This window comes from Diuraphis noxia, unplaced genomic scaffold (genome assembly GCF_037042655.1).
Source record: "Diuraphis noxia isolate RWA-SAM2 unplaced genomic scaffold, SU_Dnox_SAM2 contig0002, whole genome shotgun sequence".
Taxonomy (NCBI): domain Eukaryota; kingdom Metazoa; phylum Arthropoda; class Insecta; order Hemiptera; family Aphididae; genus Diuraphis; species Diuraphis noxia.
Genome location: NW_028301712.1, coordinates 54,334,736 through 54,355,921, shown reverse-complemented (window position 1 = coordinate 54,355,921; position 21,186 = coordinate 54,334,736). Strand labels below are relative to the sequence as shown.

At 26.5% G+C, this 21,186-nt stretch overlaps 1 protein-coding gene across 1 annotated transcript; it reads left to right on the top strand.

The window, feature by feature from the left end:
* The first annotated feature begins 3,106 nt into the window (after positions 1-3,106).
* Positions 3,107-3,532, top strand: LOC149058680 (uncharacterized). Its single transcript, XM_089218438.1, has one exon. It carries the CDS (start codon positions 3,107-3,109, stop codon positions 3,530-3,532), a length of 426 nt encoding a protein of 141 aa, XP_089074564.1.
* Positions 3,533-21,186: the final 17,654 nt, after the last annotated feature.

The window sequence follows — 21,186 nt, the reverse complement described above, 5'->3', positions numbered from 1 at the left end:
AGCGTTTTTGCGTAAAAAAACAATGAAGACATTTTGGTCAATATAATTTAATAATATAGTATAGTTACTATATATTCATTACTTTGCCATATGGAAAAAAAATTCACTATTTTGATTAATCCAGCTGTGTTGTGTACTTAATTATATAACGTAATTGGGCTCCACAATTTGGGTGCTGATTGTATTCATGTATTTCAATTTTCAATATTTACCTTATAAATAACTTGAAAAATATGAGGTTACACATTCTATATAAAAATTGTTACAAATAGTTAAAAATTGAATTATAATACATGAGTCATACTATAAAATATAAATTACAATACGATAAGTTAAAAATTTAATATTAATTATCTATTATACGAAAAAACTGAAATCACCTTTAAAATTCAGAGCAGACAGAGGAGGTGATAATGTTGTCAAGTGTCAACATTGTCATCTTCAGGGTTTACCGCAGACCTACACAACGATAACATTATAACGTTGTTTACCGCAGTTTGCTGCCTACAAGTTAAATGCTTTTTTTTTTTTTTTGCAACGGATATGAACAGAGCTGCGTTTATCACAAAAATAAACAATTATTATTTCCTTTTCTGTGTATAGATTGAAAAAGCAATTTAATTATTTAAATAAGGCTTTATTTTTTAAATAATCCGCTGTAATGTATTTTGTGGATTTTGTAATAGGTAAACTAATACATGTCATATAATACCTATAATAAATTATTTAAAACTATAATCATTCGTTTTTTTAGCATTGAACTTTTAATATTTTTTGGTTATTCTATCATATTGTACCTAGACAAAATAGTAAAAAACAAAGTTTATTGTGTGTGTGTGAGGTATGGCAGATGTGTTGAACTGTATTTAGTGTAAGGATTAAATTCAAAATTATTCAAAATTAACGCTGCAAACATAGCAATACATTTTAACTCATTCTTACTAATCAAAAACTTGAGCTTGTAAGAAAAAACATGAACATATGTAGGTAATTGCGTATATATCTTGGTAGATAGGTACTTATGTTTAAAATCCTCAAACTTATAGTACCTATTATATTATTACATAACTATTACTAAAAATAATATCGAAAAACATTTTTACATTTACTTTGATAAAATAAATACTAACTTAGGCATTTCTAATATTTATTATATATATATATTTATAAAGTATCTATACCTACCCATATTTGAAAATAATAACTGTAAATTACGATTTTAGTTATCAAATTAGAAAACAGCTTTAAAAAAAAGTTATAATGTAGTTTTTTCATCTTGGAAGTTAAACATATTAATATATTATAAAACTATATGGCTGAATACATACATTAGATATGCATATTTATCTTGCAAAGTTGAACTTTGAATATTTTACAAGTTTTGATACGCGTAACTATTACTTTAATACTTATAACTGGACGACTTTTAACAGTGTACTTTATTCATAATAAGTTGTTGTGCACAGTGGCAGCGTGAACTTTTTTGACAGTAAAATAAGACAATTTCTGTAGCTCCGCACTAGCTGTCCACAGGGGTTAAAGTGGGGGGGGGACGCAGGAGGACTCAGTCCCCTTACCTCTGACGGCGGTTAAAAAGCGTCCCCTTTAACAAATTAGGATTTTATACATTAGACATTATACATAAAATTATATATGGAACGCTTAAAACTTTTTGGAAACATTAGTCCCCTCTGGAATTTTTTCCCACTTTAACCTCTGGCTGTCCATTTAAATTTCATGAAAATTTTATTTTACAGCAAATTTGGCAATTCGTATAGTAGGTACTTCAATGAAATCAATTTTCATTACTTTTCTATGTAGAATAAATATTTCTATTAAATTATCATAAACCCCGTAACCCATTAATTATTTTTTGTGGGGATAAATAGCCGGGAACAAATTTTGAAATAGTTATGAACAATTTAAAAATATGGACTTGTCTGATTGTTGCAGGGAGTCCGTCCAATTCAATAAATCAAAATAAAGGTTTCATAGACCCATAATATTTGCTTTTGACATATTTTCCTCAACATTAGGCGTTGTATCTAACGTACTACGTTTCGAAGAAAATGTTGAATGAAATGTTTTTATAAGAGCTTCTTTTAAATCTGTCAGAAATTTGCATCTCTCAGCCTCCACCTGGACGTAAATCAAGTACATTATTATTTATTACATTTACGTAAGATAGCTGGTATAGTATATTTTTATACCGTGCCCCATTGAGTAAATGTTAAATAATTTTCATCTATGGAAGGTGGCGATGATTGAAATCACTTTCCCCGAATGTTGGATCCACCCATATCGTTGTAGTAAACTCAAAACTCAATATAGTTATCTTATGAATTTTAATATTATAGGTTTTAAAGATAATAAATTATACATTTAGTATAATTTATAAGATATATAATGTAGGAATTAATAGTCATAACATGGTGTACTTGCAAAGCCTAAATAACACTAAGTTGCACAGATAAAAGGCGAAAACAACAAGTTGTTTTTACCTATTCACATAATAATGCAATTTGACAACATCTGGAAGTAATATTAAAATGAACGATACCACACACCATAAGTCATTGATAGAACCCATATAAATGCGGGCAAAGCAATCACCCAGTATTATTTAGAAGATCAGTCGAAGGTCTAATAAACTTACGACTGCGCATTTAATTATTTTATCATTTAAATTTGTATGAATAAAATATTCTTTTTTTATAATCTAAAGTAACTAAAGTAAGTTAATTTTAGGCGATACGAAGCAAGATACCGTAAACAGTATGTCAAATCTAATGAAAGTATGCAAAACATATAGGGTTGTCTATAAACCAGGAGAAGACCAAATATATGTTCATGACAAGAGAAGCACGAGATAATGAAGATGATGCAGACTTGGAAGTCGATGGGATATCATTTTAACAAGTACATGATTTCAAATATCTCGGAGTCAACATAAATAATAGAAACTGTATGCATAATGAAATAAAACTCCGTTTAAAAGCTGGGAATGGATGTTACTTTGCTATGTCACATCTGTTTAGGTCAAAATTATTATCTAGGAAAAATAAAGAGAAGCTATATACTACGTACCTCAGACCAGTTGTGACTTATGCATGCTGTACTTGGGCTACAACAGCAGGAGATGAGAATAAACTTAATATATTTGAAAGGAAAGGTGTTAAGAAAAATCTATGGTCCCGTATATAATCCTGATACCCAACTGTGGGAGAAAAGGTCAAACGAACAAATACAACAATTATATGGAAAAGGAAATATAGTACAATTTGTAAAAGGCACTAGACTGGAGTGGGCTGGTCACGTTTGGAGAGCGGATAATAGAATTGTCAAGAAGGTACTTGTAAACAACTTGAACAGGAAAAGACCTCGCGGCAGACCGAAACAGCGTTGGATAGATGTAGTCAAAAGAGATATCCAGGAGTTAAGACCAGATTGGCATGGAGACCTAATGCATGCATATAATAGAGAAGAGTGGAAGAATTTGATATTGGCAGCAAAGGGCCTAAATGGTCTATAATGCTAAAAAAAAAAAAAAATCTAAAGTAACAAGTCAAGTACATAACTAATTCACTATACCTATCTTTTTCAACAAGTCTATAAAGATTGCAACGCACGTGCTTCGTCGTTAAAATAATAATAATTGTGGTATCGATGATTGTCGTGTCCTACACAACGACCACTACACAGAAATGTGGTGTCTGATATCGAATAAAAAAAAAAATGATTTTCTGACGTATTTGAATAATACGAAACTAGCTGACGAACCACGTTTGACCCAATCGAGACATTTACGACAATTATCCATCCATTTAGTTATACGAGCAATCCATCTAAAAATATTATTTAAGGGACAATGTTCGTGGAATAGAGCACAGTAGGGCTTATTCACGGAGAGCAGTCCAAGGAGAAAATAATTTCCAAGAGGAACCAATCAGTTCAAAGGACGCATTCTTTCACCTCCAATAATAAATGAACAAAGTGTAAGTTATTGTTATTATGCTATAGGTACTACCTATGTCAAGGGCAGTACTTACCAAACTCAGAGGGAAGGATTTTGACGTGGACACGGTGAGTAATCGAGAAATTAGTGCGTGGGAGTAATTAAAAGGCGAACCTTGGAAAGTTGGAACAGTTGGAACATAGTACTATATTATTTATTACGTCGTATTCATTACCATATTTACGGAGTCTAATAAAATAACAGTTCCTCACGTTTGATTATTTTTTGTTTAACAGTAAAGAATGATTCTGTCATGGTTGACACTGTTGACAGTGTTGACACCCTATAGTAATATATATCGCGGTATATTTATCAAGTTTGATACACATTCGTTTGATTTTTTCCAGGCGATCTTCAGTGGTATCTCACTGTTCTGAGTAGCATGATGTGTCAAGGAAAAATATTAAGTATAGCCGAATGCGGTTGAATTAAATGCAAAACACATAATTGTAAATAATAATAATTAACCATACCAAACCATACTTGAGTGCGAAAAATCAATTATTAAAATGATTGTTTCAGAGCCGTTTTAATGGAAAATTGATGCAAAAGAATAATAATATGCAATGTTAAACTTAAATTCTTTATGGGAAATTCTGTTGCTGTAAATGTGTGTTTAGTAAATGGAGTTTATAGTTTTCAGGCTTCAGGTATATAAAAAATCTGACAAAAAGGGTAATAATTATTAATTCCATGTATATTAATTCAGTTAAGACAGTTAATAATATTTATCATACGATTAATAATTTAAATATATGAGTGCAATTATTTTGAATTACATCGAATGTGCGAGATGAACACTAAAATAGTACAATTAAAGTTGAGTACCATAAACAATAATAACAGAAAATCATTATAACTGTTATCTGTGGAATTAACTTTGAATGCAATGTTTTGCAAACAAAAATTGATTCAACACAATTTTAATTTAATACATTTTTGTTAAATTTTTAACTTATAAAATTTGTGCCTATATATTTTAATTTTTTTTAACTAGCTACTGAAAAAAAATACTCACTGCTATTATAACAATATATCAACAACAATATATAAAGAGATTTATATTACACTTTCAAGTTTTTTGATCAAATTAACAACATTTTATGTACATTTATAGAAAAAAAACTAAGAAATTGAAAATTATAAATTTATAACTGCCCATTAACAGCTCAAAGTGGACAAAAATATTTAAAAAAATTTATCAAATATAGGAAATAATAGTTAGAACAAACGTGTTGTGTGAATTGTATGCACCTACGATTATTCGTTTTTTAATTATAATATATAGTAAAAAAATCGTTCAATGAGAATTCGAGTAAATTTCCTTAATATCCATTATCCAATCAAAAAAATTAAACTTTAAACCCTCGTAAAAATTTGATTTGACTTTCCTGTGGGTATTTTAATTTAATAATAGAAGACAAAGTTATTGTAAGGAATCTTGTTTACATTTCAAGTTTTTTGGTTGCATAAAAAAAAATAATTAAAAATTGGAAATTTCATCTGTTTATAAATAGTTTAAAATAATTTAAAATATTTTAAAAATTGTATGTTATAAAATGTTAATATAATAAACATTCAATGAAAATTTCATGTGTCTGCTGTAATTTTTTAAGAACTTCTGTTTTCAAACTTTACTTTTTGTTTTTCGGTTTCCCAACGCTTTTGAAAACTACAGGGAACTTTTAATTTTTATCTCCAAACTTACTAACAAACTTGATTTACTTCCAACTAATAAAGATATTTTTGTATCTTATTTAGATGAAAATCGAAGCATTATTTCGAATACTTATCATGTAGACCTACTTATTCACAAAAAAAAAAAAAATACACATCAATGTAAAATTGATACATTTCTCCGTTCAGAATTCAGAAGAAACCGCTGTTTTATATTGATTCAGATCAAAGATAAATAAATAAAAACAAAGTTAACCAAAATATATACATATATTTTTTGGAAAATATAATATGAGATATCATACCGTGGGGTAAGTACCATCCTACACTTTAAGATGTTTGTCCATTTACTTGGAATAATTTAATTCGTGTACAGAATATTTATCCAATGAAAAATATATCGTTATTATTTTTACAAACATAATATCTATATATAAATAATTTAAAAATTTGTTCCATTTATATTTATAACCGAAGCATATGATATAAGAGTATAGAGATCACCGTGGCACGTATTATATATTTATATACAACACACTATAGATTAACGTTGTATAATGAATTCTTAAAAAACGACTACACTCAAATAACTCATTTCTTTGAGTCGTGAGTTACACTAAAAACAGAGCTATAAAATATTTTTCATAAACAACGTTTAAAAATAGATCAACTAGGTATAACGACAAATTAAGACATGTTATTATTATAGCTGATATCCGTTATAAACGAAAAGTAATAAAAAAGAAAAATTATTTACATATTTTCTAAATTAAACACGCGTAGGCCATTAAGTAAAAATAAAAAAGTGCATAAAAAGTAAATACGTTATTGTTTCAATTTTTAGTTAAGATGTTGTATTGGAATTTTTACAAATTGTCCTGTAAGTGTACATACCTATGTAATATTTGTGTCGTTATTACAATATCGCGTCTTAATAGCCATTTAAATAGGTAAGGATGTTCAATATATTATTAAGACATTGATATGCAAAATCAATGTATGTCATTATAAACGATATCGTGAAGGGTGATATTTAGTTTAGTTTAAAATTATTTGATTTCGAAGAATATACACATGTCGCTTATTAGATATGTATAGATAATATGATACGAGTATTATATATAGAGGTATACCAGTTGAGATAAAATGACTGGAAAAAAAATTAATTAAGTCCCATATTTCGATTAATTTAGAATATTATTTTACTATGAATAAAAAAAAAATGTATATTAAATTGAACCTATCTATGAGGGTTATTATCATTTTTTTTTTTATCACAAACCAGTCACTATAATATTTATTATAATAATGAATTATTTCATTTTTAAGAGTAATAATATTTGAATTATAAAAAAATTTAAAAAAATGGAAAATCACATGGAGTTTGGATTACGATAAAAAAAAACATTCTATACATACTTACAGCTAACATTAATATATATATTTTCCGAACTCATAAAGTTTAACTGTGCATTGCTTTTTACGTGCCTATTTAATATTTATTAAAAACGGGTTTTTACGATTAGCTTTTTCTTACTGTTTGCTATAAAGCCGTCCATCCGGCGAATCAAGTTCCGGTTCCATGAGGTAGTGACTAAATGGTTTGGCAATAATTTGAAGAGTCAAAAGTCAAAATACCCCGAGCACCTTATAAAATAATCGGGAAAAAGTAGAAAGAAAATTATGGAAAAAGTTTTCAACTAAATCTAAATAAAAAAAATAGTTCAAATTTCGATGAAATAAAATTTCAAAGTGTTATTTTTGATAAGTTTTTGTTACTGGAATAAAAATAAAAAAGTTTAAGATGAATAAGCGTTAATAATTTTTTCAGTGTTTGTAGTTCAAATTTTCATGTCATTGGATGAAAATGTTCCTATCTTAATAATATTTATTTTTATTTTTTTTATTGATCTAAAGCCCGGCGACTAAGGCCATTAGCTATACATAGGCCATTGAGTGGAGGTGGTATGGTAGGGGTTCTTTTTGTGTATTGAGTTTGTAGGTTCTTTTTTAAGTGGGTAGGGTTGTACCACGTGTTTGTGTATGTGTGGCAAGGATATGTTGCTAAAAATCCCGGGTGGTCACCTATCCGGGAGCTAGCAACTGCGGCCGTACCGTACACCAGTGCGTTTCCGCAGATTGAGCGTATGACCGCGCCTCACCAAGCCACACTTTATAATATTATTCAAACGTACGATGACGATTTATACTCGAACAATTTTAGTTATAATTCATAAACAATATTAGGAGTCTGAAACTTTTCGCCATTACTTAGGTACCTCTTTGCCATATTATTCTTTTATATTTACAGAGATAATTTCATAATATTTAGTTAAATTTTAAGTTATTTACATTTCAAACTTATTCATACGGTTAACGGTATTGCACTATAAAGTATAAATTAAGAGCAAAAAAATATAGGATATATTCGGGGTGGTAGCCCATTCGGCTCCTGTTTCTCTAAACGGCTCATCCCATTTTACATAGAGGTCAATTCCCAAACGGTTCCAATCAAAAAAGGTCTAACGAACCGGTTAATTCCTAAACGGCTCCAATATTTTTACAACACAAATTCCGCTGGTTATCGTTTGCGCATCACTATTGTTAATTTTAACCTTTTTTGTAAGACATTTGCGTATCGTTCGATTTTGAATTATACATCGTTTGCATATTGACGATTTAAAAGGTCCTGCATAATTTTGCATATCACAATTATTCAACAATACTACAATAGAAATGAAAAAAAAATGTGTACCCCAAGTGCAAATTGTTTTCTAACTATGGTCCTAAATTTACTCACGTAATGTTAAATTTTCGAATATTGCATAATATGTATAAGGTGATATACAATATACTAAGTAAAAATGTAATTTTGTAACTTACATTTTCAAGTTTTTGATGAATTTTGTCAACATTTGAACAAAAAAATGTTTATGTATATAAATTATTTTTTTATTCTAAAAATCTTAAATTATTTATCATCTATATAATATTATACAACATGTGCCTAACACAATTCGTTATAATCTTCTAATGTTAAGAATATTGATGCGCATTTGATGTACGATAATTTGGTACAGGTAAGCAGACGATGCACAAATGACATACGGCCTCTAATTCCTTCTCACTTTATACAGGGTTAGGACTATCTTAAAAGAGGCGTAATTAATAATGTCTTGTAGTACTCTAAGTAAATTATAATAAATATATAAAAAAAGCTTATATTTAAATTTTAAACTTTTAACGTTAAAAAAATATAAAAAATATGTAAAAATTGTTTGTATAAATGAAAATACAAAAAAATGATATATTATATCGAGTAAATTTGTTAGGTGCAATTATTTTATGTAGACCATATGGTCAATACAATATATATTGTGTGTGCAATTTTATTTGATGAAAACTCGTAAATGATTTATTCAACGAGCTTTTATTTAAACGCCTTAAATTTGAAACTTGAAATCTACTGTTTTCAAGTATTCCAACATAGACATTTTTTTTTCTTTATACAAGGTCCAAGTTTTTGTATTGGAGATGACTTTAGATTTTCGATTCGTAGATTTTTGACCATTTGATTGTAATTTTAAATAAACTTCTGCTTGATGTTCTTTAATCACTTCAATAAAATTATAAATAGATGGGTGTGGGTTATAAAATTGATCTTTCAAATGACGGTGATATGATTCTGGACCATTGGTAGTCCTTGGCTCGTTCGAGTGGCTCAGCCCAGAGATGTGGTGGATATCTGCTGTTATTTTCAATAAAATTCGCTAAAATATAATCTGAGAATGCTAATATCTTTTGTTTGTCCGGAGCAATAGAAAATAGTTCATAAAATGCTTCAGAAATTTCAGAACACGGTAAAAAGCCAATCCATAGAAATACTTTAACCGATGTGAAATTTCTAATTCATTTTGGTCGTATTCAATTTTAAGTCCCAATTTTGTAATTTGTCTATACCTGCAGGTTTGCCCGAGATGAAACCGGCAACATTTAATTTGTGCATTATAATTATTATTATAATTATAATTGTTATATAAGTCAGATATGACTATATAGGCACCTGTGTAGTCGCAAAGCTATATAGTTATCAAAAATCCTATTTAATATGTAAGTTTATATTATATAGGTACACTATTATATATTATATTGTGTATTATAGACTATAATTATCTTAAATGATTATCAACTGCCATCGTAATGTGTAACGATAAGACACAGACAAATGCAATAACCGTCGCGATGCGTTGCTGCAATCTGTCGTGGAACGGATAAGGCCGCGTACTGGCGTACCCATACATGGAAAGCGTCGAGCATCACGCTTTAGGTCAGTAAAATATTGTATCAAACAAAACAATTTTCTTTTTCGCTTTTATCCCACTACCAAGGTACAAAAGCGTAAATTCATTTTGCGCTTTTGAGTCATCGAAAAAAAAGGTTGATTTGCGCTTTCGGGTTTCACCGTGTCCGCTTCGTAACGTGAGATCCTGAGTTTCCGTAAATATTGTGTCGTACAGTTTTCTACTAAGGCACGCGTGTGTAGGAATGACGGATTGTTGTTTTTCGGCTCACGAAACGAAACGATTTTCACGATGTTATTGTGACGCTATTATTTTATTTTATACCATTTTTTTTTTCGTTTTTTCGAGTCCCTGTGGATTCCGAGACCCCGCAGACTACAAATAGCGAGCCCAAATCGAGCGTGGCGACCTCGATTCTTTTGAACATTCCCATCCACATAATATGTGCTTATTTGATTCGTTTTTTCTTTGGTTTTTACGCTATTTGAATAATATACATACCACAAACCTATTTAAGTTGACCGATAACATTATCAAAGGCCCTTGTTCGACATTCGTGTCATGCATGTTATGTACACGAACATTTTTTTCTTTTGTCAAGACTATAGTCGATTGTTTGACGTTTTTACTCAAACATTAGAGTAGGTTCCTATACTATAGTTACTTATTTTAACCATACACACAACAAAAATATTGAAATAATAACGGATATAATTACTTCACATATATAGATTTTAGATTCTGAGCGTAGCGATAAATTTATTTATATATATTTATAAATTTATGACTTTATACATTTGAGGTTAGGTATTCACCCTCATACCACCCCAACAAGACAACTCTTAGGTAGTTATAAATACTTAACGACGACAAAGGCAATTACGTAATTATTATTATTGGTAATATTTTATTTTATAATAAATTACTATTACAGTGGTGACTCAGTGGTCGTGTATAAATATGTACGCATAGGTATACTTAATGGTACGTTGAAGGTAAGTATATTCTTATACTCACTCGAGTGGTTTTAGTTATTTTTCGGACAAATCCGTGATTCGACGCCATAAATAGGCATGATATGGCCAGCATATTTGTATATCCTACACCTGCACACTTAACATGTTATTGCAAGTTCATTCAAGTGTAAAATGTTATAATTTTTGAACACAGTTAATTTTAAGTATTTTGAACGTACATCATTTTCAAATATTTTTAATTAATATTACTTTCTCAATCGTTAAAAAATAATTTACATCGTACATAATATGTGTGTATCATATTATTATAACATATTGTACATTTGCTAGGTATGTAATAATAAATTTTAATTTAATATGGAAAAGGTTAAAAATTAGCATATAAGTGCAACATAAAAAGCAATTGAGATAATTTTTTAGCACTCGTAATTTTTTTTTAATTATGGGATTTTATTTGTGTGATACAGATAAAACTCTATGTTAAGGTAAAAATAATTTTACTTACCTAACAATTTTTAACTTAGTAAGATTGTTAGTTTAGTACTGTGTAGGTAAACAACTTTGTGTAAAAAAAATCAATGCTATTACCACCGAGTTAATGATTTTACTGTTGTAACTTTTATAACACAAATCGGAGTTTTTAATAAAATGTAGTATCTAGTTCCATTATTTTTTTTCTAGCGCTACCTTAGAAAATATTTGTGGATCTGTTAAAAACTTTCTAAATAAACGTGATCTGACTCATCAATAGTTATTTATTTGGACCACTTTTCAATTCTAATTCAATTATTATATTTAAAATATATAGGTACTTAAAGCACAAAATAAAAGTTTTTGCACTCAATGTCTTATGGCTAAGGCTTAACAGATTTTTTATTAAGCATGATATGAATGATAAGTGTTAAAAACTTTTTTACGTATTACATTATCAGATTCTCCGTTATATACGATAAACATATTTAAAAATGAATAATATGGTTACCTACTATAAATTTATTTGGTTGATATTTTTATAGTATAAAAATATCAACTAAATATGATATTGGAATCGACATTGAAAATTAATAATTAAATAATAGTTTATTTTGAAGTGGCAATGTGGTATTGTTATTTCTTACATAATAAAATATATATCTTGTTTCAAATTTTAGTTAAAGATTATATTTGTATTATTACCCCAGTATTTAGTATCTATTATATGCATTTGAATTTTTTATGAAAAACTTAAAAACTTGTTTTTGGTTTCTAAACATATTTTCACAACTCAGAACATCTTATTTCTCCAGTGTATCTGTCGTTAGTTACCATTACATAGTTATAATTTTTGATTTATGTTTAGGTATTTAATGTACATGGAATATGTTTATAAATTCATAATTTATTTCACTATACTAAAATACGTTTAGAAACTGGGAATTTAGAACGCTCATCAAGTGAGCTTTCCTCCTTTGTTATAAGTTAAATTTTTTCATGTTAGTTTATAACGTATTACAAATGAAAAAGTTACGCGAAGTACTAAGCCAGCTTATTATTCTGTGTACGATTTTATTTATAGAAACAAATATTTTGTCTCAAATGTATAAAAGGAATAATGCAATGAAAAACAAACTAGTCTCAAACTCTAAATTGTCCTAAAATTATGTCCATATGTATATTCTTCCGGCCTCAAATAATACTATTTTTTTTTTACTTGAAAAAGAAATAATAATAACAAATACAACATTACTGTTGTTTTAGTTTTACAAGTTACTGTTCATTAAACTAACAAATACAATTGTCAAGTTAGAAATATTCTAAATTAATTCATACAATTATTGTCTGAGATTTCTATCTTATTGGTAGGTATCTAGGGGCTTTATATTCTGAATTATTTAAAATATTATACTATTTAATATGTATAAGGTCAAATACAAGATACAACTATTTAAATTTAATACTATTCAAACAAATAATATTAATATTACCCGTAAATAATAAAACACTGGAAAATCTTTATTTAAAAATGAAACTTGATTCTACATTTTTATTGGTTAAAAATCGATATCACTTATTACTTTTTAGTTTTTACACGCTAGATTTATCTACCTTAATGTCATAAGACTTTTGATAAAGGTATAAGTGTATTATATTAACTACAAAAGTGGTTAAACATTGGATAAATAAAATGATCTTTGATATAAAATAATTGGAATAATACATCATGACTACATTTTAAACAGGTAATAATATGACATGTTACATATAAAATCGACTTTAAATTGTCGTGGTGGTGATTGGCATATGATTTGTTTAGATAAGAAATTTATTATTCTATCAAGAAGTATTCAACTTTAAAATATATTTTGTATTTTTCCTATTTTTTCCAATACAATTTTTATAAAACCCGTTTCATTAATAACACGATTTGCTTTATCTTCTATAATAATAAATATATAAATAAATAAATAAAAAATAATATATATACAGAATGGATCACTGAAATTTTTTCAGAAAACTAAAATTTTTTTAATTCAGCTCGTTTATTTTTTTTATCTTTATCTACCTACTGATAGTATTAATTAATGAATTAAATTATTTAAATATACAGCTACAATCTTTTTTATAATTTTTTGGTTCTCTGTAAAGCTTAAGGTCGAAATTAAAAGTAACTACCTATTTATTTTAATCATGTAAAGTATAATATCTAAATGATAGTACGACTTTAATAGTTTCAAAAAATTGTATGATATCAATGAAATCTAAAAATAATGAACAGTTTATATGTTTTGATAAAACATTTTTTAACATGGTGTAAAAAATACTTTTTTTATTTAAAAAAAGTAATAAAATGTATAAAAATAAATTACTAAAATGAAAAAGGCCATAATTTTTCAAGTATATTTCTTTGATAAATTTCCTAGTATACTATTTTAGAATTTTAAAAATGAATCCAGCTTTTACTACCTATTGTATGCTTTTGTAATTTTAAGTGCTGTTGATAAATGTTTTTCAAAATGGGTACCAGGGAAATTATAACACCCCCGGCACCTTCACTTTAATTTAAACAGTTTAATTAAACAGTTTAATTGGTCTATTCGTGTATATATCATTTGTATTTGTTTATACTGAATTACGTGTGCATTTAAGTTTTTAAAAATTTAAAGTTTTTGAGTGAAGTTATTCCAATTTTTTTTCTAAAGCGTACTTTTAAAAATTGAACAAAATAACCAAAATAAATAATTATCTACATTATACTACGGTATAAAAAAAATTATTTAAACTCTAGTTATTAATTATTGCCTAATAAAATAAAATGTTCATAATTAAATTAATACCTAATGCTTAAGATTAATACGCACATAATTACAATATAACTTTGTAATATAATAACTATCATAATTTATAACTGCACAAGTATTAAAATAATAATAATAATAATAAAATAACAACAAAAAATAATTGGTTCAAAGAGATTTAAACATATTCTTGTAAATCATAATTCATAAGACATTTTACTCTCAAAAATATTATTAAAAATAATATTTTATCTCGGTTAAAATAACGTGAGAAATATTGTCGTTAGATTAAATATAAATATACATTTTAAGGTAGGTAACAAATAACGTAAATAATAATGATAAAATTTGAACGTACATTTATTTGATTTACCTAGCTATAGCTTTTAAAAATAATAAATTTTAAGTTTGCTTAAATATAGGTACCTGATATTGTTATTTATTTTTTCGACCTCTATTGGTTAAACGTTAAACCATGGGCGTAGGTAGAAAATATTTTCGGAGGGGTTTTTTGTCTAAACCTATATTAATATGATAAAATTAAGAATCATTTATTTGTATGTATTAAATAATATAATAATAATAATAATAATTTATAATATAAATACAATATTTTGTCCATATCATTTAAAAATTTAAAAATATAAAAAAAATGCCGCTAGCTGATAAGTGCGGTCCGCCGATAAAACCGATTTATGGTATTTATACACTATACCTATTTTTTTATGTTATTACCAACAATTGCAATTCAACTAGCATACAATGTAAATTGTGGTTTCCCACAAATTATACCTAGTATCTACATAATATGCGAGTTAATAATATTCTCGAACAAATTCACAAAAAGCTCAAGATTGTTTTATTTAATTTCGGGGTGTGTTTGAACCCTTACATACGCCCATGCGTTAAACTATCATCATTTTCAGTAAAATCGTGTACATAATTTGTTTCCATGTTTGATTTGTATTCTTTTCAACATAGGCATGGTATAAGTATTAAGTTTAAATTATAATCTATACGATTTAATTAAGGATTCAAAATATCAGTTATTTATTTATTTAATATATTACATACCATGTTATAATTGTCAGAAATTCCATAAAACCATTTTTTTTTCAATTTAACGTCTACATGATTTCGTTTGATGTTGATGAATAAAAATACTATGCAAATTATTTTGTAGACCGATGAAAGGAATTGAAGGCATTCTGATGAGACTGACGTCCAACTCATTAAACAAATTTCATTTAATTTATAAAGCGATGTTAATTAAATAAAATATATTTTAAACTTCAACTTTATTACAATATAGTTTACCATGCTACGCACATCGTAGTTTATACTCTTTTGATTAATATTCGTGGTATAATTTACATCCAATTTCTGTTTAGTAACATTTGATACGAATAAAACTTTGTGACCATACGTATATTTTACAATTGAAAAATATGTTTGCTGATGTTCAAAGTAAAGAACATTGGAAATCCAATATGTACCATAATATATTTTTGTTGCTATATTTTAAATTTAAAAGTACACAAAAAGTACTTATACAAAAATTACGTTACTATTTATTTAATAAGTATTTAAATTTTTGTTACAAAAATTTGAAATTCCTATTTTTCACTAAGTCCATAATTGTATGATACATTTTTTTTTTATTGATCTTTAGAATACAGTTCGGCAGCATAGGCCATTAGAAATAGTTACAAATTTCATATTGTTATACATACCTAATATTACCTATATTACATATTTACAATTTTATTATATTAGCTTAATTAAATTAGTTGTTTGAAGAAATTTGAAGACTATCTTTTTCTGGTCCGGGTTGGGTCCAAATATTGTGTACAGGATTTGGGTCATATTGAGGTTGTGGCGAACTTGGTCATATATATTAGGCATTCCGTCATTATGTGTTGCACAGTGAGATGATAACCGCATATAGGATGATCTTCTTTTGCCATAAGGAATCCATGGGTAATAAGACTATAAGTCTGGTGTGGCCTATTCTCAGTCGATTTACGATAATCTCTTATTTTCGTGATAGATTTGGGTTTTCCCATCTAAAAGTTGTGTTTTTTATCCTATTTAGTTTGGTAGTCTTATTATTCCAGGAGTGATGCTATTTTTTACGAAGGAGTGAATTGATGTGGAATTTAAAGTCGTCGTAGGGAATTATTATGTCGAGAATGGTTGCAACTTTACTGGATATGGCTAGGTTGACACGTTTGTCCGCCATTTCATTGCCTTTGATGCCTGAGTGACCGTGATTAAATTTATGATTTAAATTTTAAAATTGATTTTAAGGTTCATATAATAATGTATGAATAATATATTTTAATACATTTATTATTTATAAATAGTTAGTAGTTACCTACACCTATAAGGGAACCTCTAAATTTTGTATTTGTGTCTTTTTAAAAGAAAATACTATTTGACTTTCTTAATGTATAATGATTTAATAATTTAATAGTCAGTAGATTAAGTTTACTTAATATTGTAGTAAAACCAATAACTGACGTCGTTTAATTTTATAATAAGAAAAGTAAAAACTATTCAAGAAAAAGAAAAATAGATGATTTAAGTTTTGACTTATTGTGTTCATGTGCGCGGATAAACAAAATATTTATATCTGAACTTCAATGTTTTTTTCTTTAGTCTTAATTTTATTTTTATTTTATGAGCAATTTTAGATTCCGATCAGTGTGATGGGAATGTATTGGTTTTACATCATTGCGTTTTTTTATTCAGAAAACTATTTTAGTGGCCATTAAATTGGTCAAAAAGTTTTTTGTAGCCCGTAATCTAAATTTCTTTTAGTATAAAAATCAAACACATATGTTACTTTAAAGAAAGAACGAAAACATCAAGAGAGAGAAATGTATGGCATACACTAGTTTTTAAATAAATACAACATTAATATTATTATAAATTAGCAAATAATAATTCATATTCTCATTTGTAATTCATTAGGTATTAATGTATTATACAAATTGTAAAATGTTCTGTTTCATATCACATAATTTTTTTTTCTAGTGTAATATCTGCTCTTATATTTTCTTGATACAATATAAAACTGTGTTGTTGTTTCAGTAAATACTAATGGTACGTCCTGTATATGATTGTAAGTAAAATTAATGTGAAATTATTTACAGTTTATAACGGAATTAAACTGAATACTTGTATATCAATATTATCACTGATGATTCATCAACAAAAATCTAATAAATAATTTAATAACCTTTTTTTCTTCGAAATATATTCCACAATCTATTATATTACCTACGTAAGAAATAAGAATAATAAGTGTAACTGTGTAAGTGATGCCAGTAATTAAATTAATTTAATTGATTTAAAGAACAAATTTAAGAGACTATATGGAGAAGGCTTTTTAACAGTTAATCTATTATTTAAGAACACGAGTTTGTTTCATTGATCGTAGATGTGTTGACATGATACAATGTTGATCAACGGTGATGTCTAAACAGTGAATGCATTGCACGGTTTGCAAGAATTATGCCTTTTATTAATATTTTTATTAATTATAACGATTTTCAACTTCAGTAGTCTTTTTGATTAAAAAGGTGAATCAAATTGGTGCATTGGGGAGATTAAATTTCAAAATTTCCAATAGTTTTCAAAACCAAAGAGAAAAACTAAAATAAAATTAAGGAATACGAGAATTTTTACGCAAAATAAATTTTTGAGAAAATTTTAGATATTGATATAACTCTAAGACAAATTACCGTTGACATATGACATTTTTACTTAATATTAATACTAGCATTTTCTATACTTGATAAGGTTTTCAAAATATTTCAAATCTTTTTAAGTTATCAATAAACATTTGAAATTTTCAATCTTTTTACTTTTTATTTTATAAATGATAATACAAATGTATTCGTTGGGTAAAAAACTTCAAAATTTTATACAAGGCTCCTAATATATTGTCACAACGGCAGTTAAAAAATATTAAAAATACATATTGACACTTTTATTTTAATAAGCATTGAAAGTTTGAATTTTGAAAGAATACATAAAAAAAGGAAAAATTCCAATTTATATTTAGTTAAAAATGCATGAAAATTTATCTTTTTAAATCTTAAAAATTCAACACAAGATTCTTCATGACGTTGTCTACTTTTATCAAGTAAAATGTGTACCGGAAAGTCAAATAAAATTTTTAGAGTGTTTGAATTTCAATTTCGTATACAACATTGGACATTAAATCAATTTCTCTAGTGCTGATATCCTTTTTTAAATCAAAGATGTCTACCAGAAAGTCAAATTAAATTTTTATGAGCGTTTGAATTACAAACATTGGATATTCACTCAATTTCTCTTGTGTTTATATTCTTATTTTATCGTTATTCAAAAACGAATTGTAGAAACATGAAATTTACAACACATGTTTATTTTATCAATTCCTATACTTGATAAAATTTTCAAAATATGTCAAAAATTTTTAAGTTATACATAGATATTTGAAATTTTCCAGTTTTTTAGTTTTTATTCTATAAATGTCAATACAATTTTATTCATTGGGTCAAAAACTTAAAAATTGAATACAAGGTTCCCTATAAGTTTATTATATAATAGTAGTTGCAAAATATTAAAAATACACAGACAAGTTTTTTATATCCATTTAAATTTCAAATGTTAACAAAATTTATTTAATTGAAAATTTATAAATTCTTTAGTTATTACAAATTTATAAAACGTTTAAATTGTATAGCTAAGGATTGAAAATTTAAAACAAGGTTCCACGTAAATAGTTTATTCTGCTGCTACAAATAAAAAAAAAATCTAAAAACCAAACAAACGAAGTTTTTATTTTATAGTTATTTTAAGTTCAAATTTTTATAAAATTACATAATATTAAATAATCAAGAATAACAATTTTAGTTGTATAGTTGTAATTTAGAAAATATTATTCGTGGGTATTTAAATTTCTAGAGTATTCTTTATAATCTAAAATTAGTAGTTAATTTCGTTAATGACTTAGGTATATTAATTTTTAATACATTTATATGCTGTTAATAACCGAGTGAGTCTGGTATATAATGAATCTAATTTGATTAATTTGAAATTTATTTTATAGGGATCTACATTTTATTTTATTTTATTTATTTTTTTTTTAAATTATATCAATATAATTAATAGTGTATAACATATCCTAGACTGATAAACCGTCTCTACTCAGAATCGTTTTTCATGAACAATGATATTATATCATTTGATTAAAATTTAATACTATCCATTACAGAAATTCACTTGTAACCTACTTTAAGTACAGCAGAGCGATATCTATATATACATAAGATATAAGTTATGACGATAACTCGATAAATGATGTAAATAAAGATATATTTACTAATGTATTATTCTTTTATTTTATTCAATAGACGAGTCTAATAGAGAATGATAGTTGTTTACATACTATGTATTTTTATAGTACCTATATCCTATTATACTGTAATGTAAAATACTTTATATTTTTGATCAAATATTTACTACATACCTAAAAGCACATTTAGGACTTATAAATAATTTCCAATTAAAAAATCGAATTTAATACCTTCATAATTGATATTTATATTTATTTTTATATGATTTGAATCATCATAATTTGATTTATTATTCAGAAGCAGATAATGTATTTTTCTTTTAAAAATGTTCGATCTTTATAATTTAATTTTTTTTTTTTTTTTACTGAAGCATTTGTGATTTTTAAATTAAAATATAGAATGTTTCATTATTATATGTGATTCATAAATGCAATACTTTGTAAACAGTTTTTTCTTGAGCAATGAGTATAAAAAAATCACAGTAATATGTTAGACTTAGCTTAATGGATGTGATCGTTATTAGGGTTTGATTACATTTTACAGAACTTTCGTAGTGTCACTTATTGTAAACATGGCATTTTCAATTTAATATAGTAGGAAGGTATTTGCTTATTCGTCAGTAGAAATAAAATGAATTTTTCATCTTAATTGACATTAAGTGTAGACATTTTGATATAATTTGTTATTATTCTATTATAATATGGTAATGACTAATGAGTATTGTGATGGTAAGTGTTTGTTTTATCTTGAATAATTAAATCTAAGGGTTTTTACTTATCGGTACAATAATAATGGCAATAATTTTATTTATAAATATATAAATAAAATTCTGTACTAAATTTTCAGTAAATTTTAGTTGTATTTTTATTTTAGATAGAGGACAAGAACAAAATATGCGGTTGATAGGTAATATTTATAGACATTTTTATCAATTAATAAAGATGGTTAGTGCTGCAGCCTAAATTAATTAACTATTTTTAGTGAAGTTTTATTTCATTTCATTTGGCGTTCTAGAAATATTGAATTTTCTGGATTACAGGCTAAATATAGATGCTGATTGAATAACTATTGCGCAACTTAAAATGGATAACAGTTTATAACGTACTAATAAATGATAAATTGTTCTTATATTTAAAATACATTGTATTTATTTAACACTTTATTTAAATTAAATACCTATATCTTTTATTTTTCATTTTTAACTTTGAGCCTCCAACTGGAAAATTAAAATCAATGCCGATAAATCCGTTCTTGTCTCTTTTACCCTCAATAAAAAAATACACCTATTATCTTATTTCAAGGAGATCCCATCCCCTCCTTGGCTCAAGTAAAATACCTAGGAATAGTTTTAGACAAATTTTTAGACTAACTTGGGGTCCTCACCTTAAAGGGTATATGTCAATTGCGCCAGAAATCACAGGTAAGGAAAAAAAAATTATGGGATTCAAAAAGGTTATACATCAACTGCGCCGGACGATATTTAGGTCCAAAAAAGATTATACATTAATTGCGCCGGCAATACTGAAGTTTAAAAATAAGTATATTTTATGAGTATAAAATCTACGGGTGAATGGGTAACTCAATTTAGTG

Bases quoted from the DNA above. Each gene is read 5' to 3' on its own strand.
- LOC149058680 (XM_089218438.1), top strand. From the start codon at position 3,107: ATGCATGCTGTACTTGGGCTACAACAGCAGGAGATGAGAATAAACTTA.